The following is an 8962-nucleotide window of genomic DNA, read 5'->3' as shown; positions in this document are numbered from 1 at the left end:
TTAGTTGCTATAGAAACTATAACCTTTCTCTGTACCTTTTGTATACATTATACAGTGTGAATATACGAGAATATTTACAGTACTTGGCTTGTCAAATCAGAAACACTATAACTTAAAATTCTACTATTAACAACCATTGAACAAAAATATATATAATATAAATATCTTCCAGTCTATACACAGAGCAGGAAACGGCTGAATCCATGCGGTGCTGGAATTTGGTGAGTCCCAGGATGGGGGTGGTGATGGAAGGGGGATGGTGGGATGTTGTCGTGTGCGGCTGCCGCTGGCGCTTCACTGTCGGGCAAATATTGCCAAGATTAACCCCAAAAATTCAACGAGAACACGTTCCAACCCCTCCTCTCCCGTTTTCCCCCCCCGCCACCCCTCTCCCCATCCCAGCTGGAATTCAGGCGGAGCAGAAGGAGCCTCTGCTTGACTCTTGGGCTTGACCTTTTCCAACCGATCCATCCGGGACGGCTCCGTCCTCCGCGCTGCCCCGGGGCGGGAGGTCCCCGTCCATGAACCCACCGTGGGGCTTGAAATCAAGGAGACTTGAAAAAATAAAAGTAACTCGTTTTTCCTGATCTTTTGGTTTGGGTTTTTTTTGTTTTGTTTTTTTTTGTTTTTGTTTTTTTGGTTTTTTTGTGTGGTTTTTTGTAGTATTTTTTTTAAATAACCATTGGGTTTAGTTTAGTCGATTTAGGTGTTTTGTTTTGTTTTTTTCTCTACGATTAAAAAGTTAAAAAATAAGTTCCCAGCTTTAAAAACTTCCTCTCTACATGATTTTTGTCGTCGTTAAATAACCTAAAAATCGCATCGTTAATTTAAAAAAAAAAAAAGGAGGGAATAGCCTTCCTGCTGGTGGAGGCCGAGTCAGGTGGGTTTGGAAAACCCCTATGGGGCTTTGAAATCCTGGACATGAGACCAGCTACAAAATAAAATAAAACAAAAATCGTTCCTAGCCAGGAAAAACAAACAAACAAAGACCAAAAAAAAAAAAAAAATATTAATAATAAAATAGCTCAGTCTGTCCCCAATAAACCAGCGGGGGGGGGGGGGATTGGAGGCCGGGAAGGGGCGTCTGCACACGAGGGTGGGACCCCCCTTACAAACACACACGCGCAATCCCTCCTGCCTGGGGTCTGTACAAAGTGTTTTTTAAAAAAAAAAAAAAGAAACACCCCCCCCCCCTCCCCGTGGGGGTCGGGGCGGAGGCGCCGGCGGTGCCACCCGAGGAGGTGCCACCCGCGGCCACCCCAGCGGTTACACCTGCGAGTCGGCGCCCAGGCTGTGGAACTCGTCCGGGGTCTTGTCGCTCTGGCCGCCCCCGCCCTGCCGGAAGCCCGAGGCGATCTCGTCGAAGGTCCGGCCCTTCGTCTCCGGCACCTTGAAGTAGGTGAAGATGAAGAAGAGCACGAGCAGCACCGTGAAGATGATGAAGACGTAGGAGCCGCAGAGTTGCTGGGGGAGGAAGGAGAAGGGAAAAGGGTGAGCGGGGGGGTGGAGATCACGGGACTGGGGAGTTCTTTAGGTTGGAAAAGCCCTCTGAGGTCATTGAGTCAAACCATCGGCCCAGCACTGCCAAGGCCACCACCAAAGCATGTCCCCAAGTGCCACACCCACAGGTCCACTGAACACCTGCAGGGATGGGGACTCCAGCACTGCCCTGGGCAGCTGTGCCAGTGCCTGACTGCCCTTTCCATGAAGGAATTGCATAATCCAACCTGACCCTCTCTTGGCACAGCTTGAGGCCATTTCCTCTTGTCCTGTCCCAGGTCCGAACCCCTCCCCCTCATCAGGGAGGTGCAGAGAGTGAGAATGTCCCCCCTGAGCCTCCTTTTCTCCAGGCTGAGTGCCCCCAGCTCCCTCAAATATTCCAAACCCTTCACCAGCTCCACTCCCCACTCTGGGCTCACCAGAGGGATGGACCACAGCTGAAGGACCAGCTGGTGACCACCCTGACCACCCAGGTCCTCCTTTCATGGAACATCTCAAGTTGGGATGATCCATCAGGATCCCTGCTCCTTCCCCAGGTCCCAGCCCTACCCCTCTCCCCAGGTTTCAGGGTTCAAGGACACAGCCCTGAGATCCAACACTGGGGTCCAGCACCAGGATCCAACACCGAACTCTGCCAATGAGATCCAGCACTGGGATCCAGCAGCTGGACTCAGCACTTGGATTTGGCAGCAGGATACAGCAATGGGACCCTGCACTTGAGTCTGGCACAGGGATCCACCGCCAGGACCCATCATCAGGATCCGGCCACACACCACCTCCATCCCCAATCCAGAACCGGGATCTGGGTCCTTCCAGAACCAACCCAGCCTGGGCAGGTGGGGTTGCGACTCCCCCAGGTTCCTGGGACCCCCCGGGGACACCCGAGCCCCTCCAGCCACCCGGATTCCCATGTCCCCTGTTCCCCCCTGCAGTCCCCCCCTGATTACCGCGATGTACTGGAAGCCCATCCCCACGATGAAGTTGGAGGTCCAGTTGGAGAGCCCGGCCACCGCGAAGGCAGCGGGACGGGGGCCTTGGCTGAACAGCTCGGCCACGATGAACCACGGGATGGGGCCAGGACCGATCTCAAAGAAGGCCACGAACCCAAAGATGGCCACGATGCTGAGGTAGGACATCCAGGGCATTTGGTCCTGAGCAAGGGAGAAGGAGAAGGTCAGTGTGGAGAAGGGGTATGAAGCACCCGAAGGGCAAGGCAGCAGCCAGCTGGTGCTGGCCGAGGAGCCACCAGGCTTCTCTCCCAGAATTCTGGGACCTCAGCCATGAGGAAGATAAGTCCTTCCTCCCCCTCCCAGCCCACCTGTCCCCTCAGTGCCCAGCACTCACCAGCAGCGTGAGGGCGATGGTCATGAGCACGGCGCACCCTGCCATCCCCGCCAGGCCGATGAGGTGCAGGGTCCTGCGCCCGGCCCGCTCCACCACGAACAGCTGGGAGATGGAGACACGTCATCAGCACCTCCCCAGCCTGCAGGACAGGCCCCTGCTCCCCCCAGTGAGACCTCAGGGGGCCAACACTCACCGAGACCACCGTGAAGGCCGTATTCACCACGCCGGAGCCGATGGTGGCGTAGACGGGCTGCTCCACCCCCGACTTCTCGAAGATGCTGGTGGAGTAGTAGAAAACCTGCAAAGGGCAGGGAAGCACCTCAAGTCAGGTCTTGGAGACAACACAACCCAGGGCTGTGGGTGAAACGACCTGAACCTGAACAAGCTCAAGCCGTGGGTTTCTCGCTGCACTCCCTGATCTTTGTGGGTCCCTTCCAGCTCGGAATACGCTGCGATCCCGGGACTCACCGCATTGATGCCCGAGAGCTGCTGGGAGAGCTGCAGGACGATGGCGATGAGGATGGGCTGGCGGTACATGGGCGAGCGGAACAGCTCCACGATGGTCACCTTCTTCTCCCTCATCATCTGCCGGCTCTCCTCCTTCATCTCCTGCAGGTCACTGCTCACGTCCGTCGTGCCCCGCAGCTTCTTGAGGACTGAGGGGGGAGCACAGGTGGGGTGAGGAGCAGCCAAGAACCCTCCAGGGCTGGGGAACGGGCTCGGGGAGGGGTCACTCACCACTCTTGGCTTTGTTCTCTTCGTTGCGGTTGATGAGGAGGAAGCGGGGGCTCTCGGGGGCGAAGGGCAGGATGATGCACTGCAGCAGGGCGGGCACGAAGATGAAGCCCAGCAGCAGCGGCCACAGAGTGTCATTTCCCATGATCACGTCCAAACCGAACACCTGAGAACGACAGGAGGGGTTGAGCCGCCCCTTCCCAGCTGGAAAAGTCCCAGCTGGACCCAACTCTGCTGCCTGTGGGTGCTGGGACACCCACTGTGTGGGGACACGGCTGCTGTGCTGCCTCCAGGCAGCCAACAGGCATCACATCCAGGTGCTGCCCATCCCAAACCTTCAGATCCCATGGCATCCCTGCTCCTGCTGACCTCCAACCATCCCACCTTGCTCCTGCTGAGCTCCAGCTCCAATCACCCCAACCCTGCCCCTGCTGAGCTCCAACCATCCCACTCCGCTCCTGCTGAGCTCCAACCATCCCACCCTGCCCCTGCTGAGCTCCAGCTCCCACTATCCCATGCCAGCTCCGCCTGGAGGGCCATGCAGACCTGCAGCACCTCGTCCCTGCAGACCTTTTGAGCATCAGTGCCAAAATCAGAAGAAACACCTCCCATAAAAAGCTCTCCACCACTCACCTGAGCAATGAGGATGCCCAGGACGATGCCCAGCTGGTGGAAGGTCCCCAGGGCCCCCCGGAGCGCAGTGGGGGACACCTCGCCCACATACATGGGCACAAAACCGGTGGTGAGGCCAGAGTAGAGGCCGATGATGAAGCGACCGAGGATGAGCATCTCGAAGGAGAAAGCCATCTTGGAGAAGCCCATGAGCACGGCCGACACAAAGGCCAGGATGTTGGACATCAGCATGGAGTTGCGTCTGGGGAGGGACGGGAAAAGGACCGTGAGGAACAACCAGGAGAACCCTCAACATCAGCCCTGGGCAGGAGGGAGTGCCCAAATCCGCCCTGGTGGGATGCCAGGGTGGGGTGAGGCTGCACAAATACCATCACTGAGGTCCACCATGGAACCCCCAGGGATCCACCACAGACCCACCATGAATCCACCATGGATCCACTACAGTTTTGCCAGGGATCCAACACGGATCCACCATGGACCCACCACAGACCCACCAGGCTCTGTGCTCACCTCCCAAAGCGATTGACAAAGAGCCCCACGGAGAAGGAGCCAATCATGCCCCCGACGGAGAAGATGGCGACAGAGAGGGACCAGAGCGTGGTGAGCGTGGCGGGGCTGATGGGCTCCTCATACCGGTACAGCCACGTGCGGTTGTAGAAATCCTCGATCACCTGGGAAACGGCAGGAGAAAAAACCACGGCCCGGGTTAAACCCAGCCCCGTGCCACCGGCAGAGCCACGAGGGCTCGGCCACCTCAGCTCACAAGACGATGCGTCAGCGGGAGCCGCCGGGGCTCGGCTCCAGCCCCAGGGAGGGACCTGCTGGGATGCGTGGGGGAAATGCGGCCGGACGGGTTCTGGGCTCGCCCTGCCCGGGGAGGGACACGCTCAGCGCTGCCAAAACCCCGCTGCCGCCTCGCCGGGCACGGGCAGGTCACGCCGCTCCCCGGGGCACCGGCGAGGATGAGGCGGCACGGGGAGAGCGAGAGGAAGGGTAGGAACGCCAACAGCAGGTCCTGAAACGTTCCCGGCCCCCTCGGACGCTCCTGGAATTGGGTTTTCGGGGAGGTTTTCCCCGCGGTAATTCCGTAACGAGCTATTTTGCCGTGATTCTGGAGCACTTCTAAACGTGTTGGGTTTGAATCGCCACCTTCACAGATCACCCTGCTTGTATTTCTTACACCTTTTTATAGTGATTTTACATATATTTTGTGTATTATATATTTTCTGTGTGTATTATATATATATTTTTTGTGTGTGTATTTTACACATATTTTGTCTGCTTCATACCTTTTGGCTACTTCATATCTATTTTGCCCATTTTACATATTTTATATCTTTTATATCTATTTCGCATATTTTATATATATTTTTATATATATCCAACATTTTTGGTTTTTTTCATACATACTGCCTTATTTTAGATACTTTGTTATTTTTATCCTGTTATTTTTATGCACACTTGGTATATTTTATAGCTACTTTGTTATTTTAGATATACTCTGTATCTTTTTATAGCTACCTTGCATATTTTCATATACACTTTGTATCTTTTTAATCTCTTTTTTTAAAGCCAGCCCATCACCAACAGCTTCCATAAACTCCTGTCCCTGCCCGTGGCGAAGGCTTGGCCTAAATGACCCTTTGAAGGGCCCTTCCAACCCAAATCCTTCTGGAATTCCAGGATTTAAGGGTCACCCAGACCCAAATCACCTCGGCAAAGGGCTCCACACCACACCCCACCAAGCCCAGCTGGGAGGAGCGGAGATTCCCTGCTCTGCTTGGACATCAGGTGGCTCCGAGACCTCGCTGCTCCGAAGGGTTTCATTCCCAATTCCCTTGGGCATGGCTTCACTTCCCTTGGCTTCACTTTCCATCTCTCCCATCAATCCAAGCCCAAATCCGGGAGCCCCGGCAGAGGCAGCAGGAGAAGCACACCCTGGGCTGGGCTAAAAATTACAATAATATCATTATTTTTTTCAAGTTGCTCCTTTTCCAAAGCACCTAAACCAGGAGAATTTTCGTGGTTGTGAGGTTTCTTTCCCTCCAGCTTCACCTGGAGGTTCGGATGCTTCTTCCTCTTTTCCCAACATTCCCAAAATAAGTAATTGAGAGGATTATTGGAGAAGCCTGGGCTGGCTCAGGCTCTCGGTGGGGGCCAGAAGGTCCCTGAAAATAATACTTGGACAGCAATTCCTGCCCCTTCCTTCTGAAAAATAAGATGTGTGGAAAAGCCCAAATTTCTGGGGGGAGAGGAGGAGATGAAAAATGAGTTTAAAGGGAGAAGAGTAAAAAAAAAAAAATAATTTGGCTTCCCCAGAAATTGGAGAATTTTTGGCTTCTCTCTCGTCTCAGCAGAGCATTGGATGCATCCCCAGCCTGCTCCTCAAGGAATCCCAATCCCAGTGCATCTCAATCCTGTGCCTCAGTGTATCCCAGTGCATCCCAATGCTGCATCCCTGTGCATTCCCCATGCCAGCCCTGATGCATCCCAATCCCAATCCTTCACACCAGTTTATCCAAGTGAATCCCCATCCTGCATCCCAACCCCAGTCCTATGTCCCAATTTATCCTGATGCAACCTCATCCTGCATCCCAACCCCCATCTTGTGTCCCAGTTTATCCCAATGCATCTCAATCCTGCACTCCAGTGCATCCCTAACTTGCATCCCAACCCCAATCTCGTATCCCAGTTCATCCCAATGCAGCCCAACCTGCATCCCAAGCCCAATTCTGGGCCCCAGTTTATCTCAATGCATCCCCATCCCCATTCCAATGCATCCCAATCCTGCACCCTGATAGCTTTCCATCCCAATCCTGCATCCCACTGCTTCCCTATCCTTAATGGGGGTCCTTCATGTTCCACGGTCCCATGTCCAGCACATCCTGCTTCCAGGAAAACCCTCACCCCTCCTCTCCTCGTGCCCCCACATGGAGCATCCCGAATCCTTCCCTAACACAGGTTGAATCCTGGCCCCAAACCGAGGGATTCATCCCAAAAATCAGGAGGAAAACTGAAGCAACCCCTGTCAGGGGTGCCTGGCTTGGCTGGGGTTGCTCTGGAGCTCAGTCCCACGGGAAGCTCCCACTTTCCATGATCCCTGCCCACGTCCCCCAGAGCTGCAGGCTGGGAAAGGACGGAGATAAATCCTTCAGCACAGGGAAACGACGCTTCTCCTGGGATGGGGCTCCAAGCAGGGTGGTGATCCCAGCATTCCCGATTCCCACAATGCCAGGGCTCAGGAAAACCAGGGAGCAGCTGCTCAACACGATTCCAGGGATTTCGCAGCTCCGAGGGCTCCAACACTGCCCGGCTCCGGAGGAGGGTGGTCGACACCATTCCAGGATGGACGTTACGAGGTCGGATGGATCCAGAGGAAGGTGACCAGGGATCGGGATACCTCAGCAGGATGATGCCTCCAAGCTGTGGGTGCTGGGTGGGCCTCACAGCCAGGTGGAATCCCGGGATTCAATACCACGTAACGCAACACCTTGAATAAATTCCCGGCTTTTTCCCTCTTCCTCCACCGGTGGGGTCTGGGCAGTTTTTCCACAGGGTCTTCTCTCCCGCCAGGAGTTCTTTCAGCGCACAAGGCCACATTCCACAGCCAATCCCTGGGATGGGATCAAACTCTGCCTCCATGGGCTCAGTTCCTCGGGATGGTGTTGCCTGGGGACGGCTCCACTCCTGCCGGGTTGTCCCCCCACACCTCATCCCAGCACAGGAGCCGTGCCAGGGAACGCCACGAACGCCGCACGGGAATTCCAAGCTAACTTTCCCAAGCCTTTAACACCTCGGAGAGCCACTAAATCTGGGAAAAGCCCATGTTTTCCATGGATCTGCCAGTGGCTGGGGGTGGGGGCTACATCAAGGGATGGGCCTACTCCCTCCTGGCATTTCCCAGCCAACCCTCGCTCCTCCCGGGATGCAGAACTCCGGGATCCCGTCGGAGCAGCCACTTGAGGTGACTCAAGCCCTAATTAACCCCCAGACCTCTGCTGAAGAGTCCAGGTGAAAAGTTCCACCGGCCGCACCCGGAGCGCATCCTGCGGCGCTCCCGGGCTCTTTCCCAACAAAAATGCCAGGCAGGGAGGAAACCAAATCTCCCGGGAAAGGCCGGAGCACAGCAGCTCCCTCACAAATCCCATTAGAGCCATAAGCTGCCTAGCGGGATGTACTATTTTAGCCGGGCTGGCAGCGGATCCCGGTTTGTTCTCGGACCACGGGATGGGGTGGGGGGGCGTGGGGGGGTGGAATTTTGAGATGGAAGGGCTGGAATTTCCCGTTGGAGGAAATCAGGGGAGCGCTCACCTTCTGGGGGGCGTTGATGACACCGGTGTTGTAGCCGAACTGGAGGGAGCCCAGCACTGCTCCTCCCACGGCCAGCATCAGGCGGGCCGTCATCTGTGGGAAAACAGGGAATGGGGGTTAAATCCAGGATCCTTCCCACACCAGAGCGCTCCCAGGGAAGCCAGAAGCACAGATATCCCAGAGAAAAGACAAAACTCACTTATTTTGTTTAGGTGCTTAGTGGGTGAATGGAATAATTTCAAAATTATCATTTTGGGGGGGTCGGAAAGGACCTGGTTTTGGGGTTTCCAGGAATTTGAGCTCCGGAGGGGGCGGGAGGTGTTGTTATCTGGGCTCACAGGGTCCCCTCGGAGCCCCCACGTGACCCCTGGCACCGTTCCAGCCCCGGCTGGTTTTTTGGGGCCACGGCGGGGCCTCCGCCTTCCCCACGCTCCGGGGA

At 55.5% G+C, this 8962-nt stretch overlaps 1 protein-coding gene and 1 long non-coding RNA gene across 3 annotated transcripts; one reads left to right on the top strand and one right to left on the bottom strand.

Moving 5' to 3' along the window:
* On the bottom strand, window positions 1-8616 carry LOC114070824 (solute carrier family 2, facilitated glucose transporter member 1). Of its 2 annotated transcripts, XM_027908415.1 has the most exons (10): window positions 8524-8616; window positions 4723-4883; window positions 4213-4453; window positions 3583-3745; window positions 3313-3500; window positions 3038-3142; window positions 2845-2946; window positions 2448-2651; window positions 1273-1464; window positions 1-297 (listed from the first exon to the last, which is right to left on the bottom strand). In XM_027908415.1, exons 1-10 carry the CDS (start codon window positions 8614-8616, stop codon window positions 295-297), a joined length of 1452 nt encoding a protein of 483 aa, XP_027764216.1. In that variant the 3' UTR covers window positions 1-294. The 2 variants fall into 2 exon arrangements, with proteins under 2 accessions (XP_027764216.1, XP_027764215.1); XM_027908414.1 differs by lacking the exon at window positions 1-297 and having other exon boundaries at window positions 1267-1464.
* On the top strand, window positions 443-828 carry LOC114070825. Its single transcript, XR_003573965.1, has 2 exons — window positions 443-630; window positions 664-828. It is a non-coding gene; the product is annotated as an uncharacterized LOC114070825 (long non-coding RNA).
* Window positions 8617-8962: the final 346 nt, after the last annotated feature.

This window comes from Empidonax traillii, unplaced genomic scaffold (assembly GCF_003031625.1).
Source record: "Empidonax traillii isolate 1590-97213 ecotype Southwest subspecies unplaced genomic scaffold, ASM303162v1 scaffold1702:size71926, whole genome shotgun sequence".
NCBI classification, from domain to species: Eukaryota; Metazoa; Chordata; class Aves; order Passeriformes; family Tyrannidae; genus Empidonax; species Empidonax traillii.
This window is presented reverse-complemented; position numbering and strand designations above follow the sequence as displayed.

Bases quoted from the DNA above. Each gene is read 5' to 3' on its own strand.
- LOC114070824 (XM_027908414.1), bottom strand. From the start codon at position 8,616: ATGACGGCCCGCCTGATGCTGGCCGTGGGAGGAGCAGTGCTGGGCTCC. The intron at 4,884-8,523 runs GTGAGCGCTCCC...GCCGTTTCCCAG, and splicing joins TCATCAACGCCCCCCAGAAG to GTGATCGAGGATTTCTACAA. The intron at 3,501-3,582 runs GTGAGTGACCCC...CTCCCCCCTCAG, and splicing joins AGAGAACAAAGCCAAGAGTG to TCCTCAAGAAGCTGCGGGGC.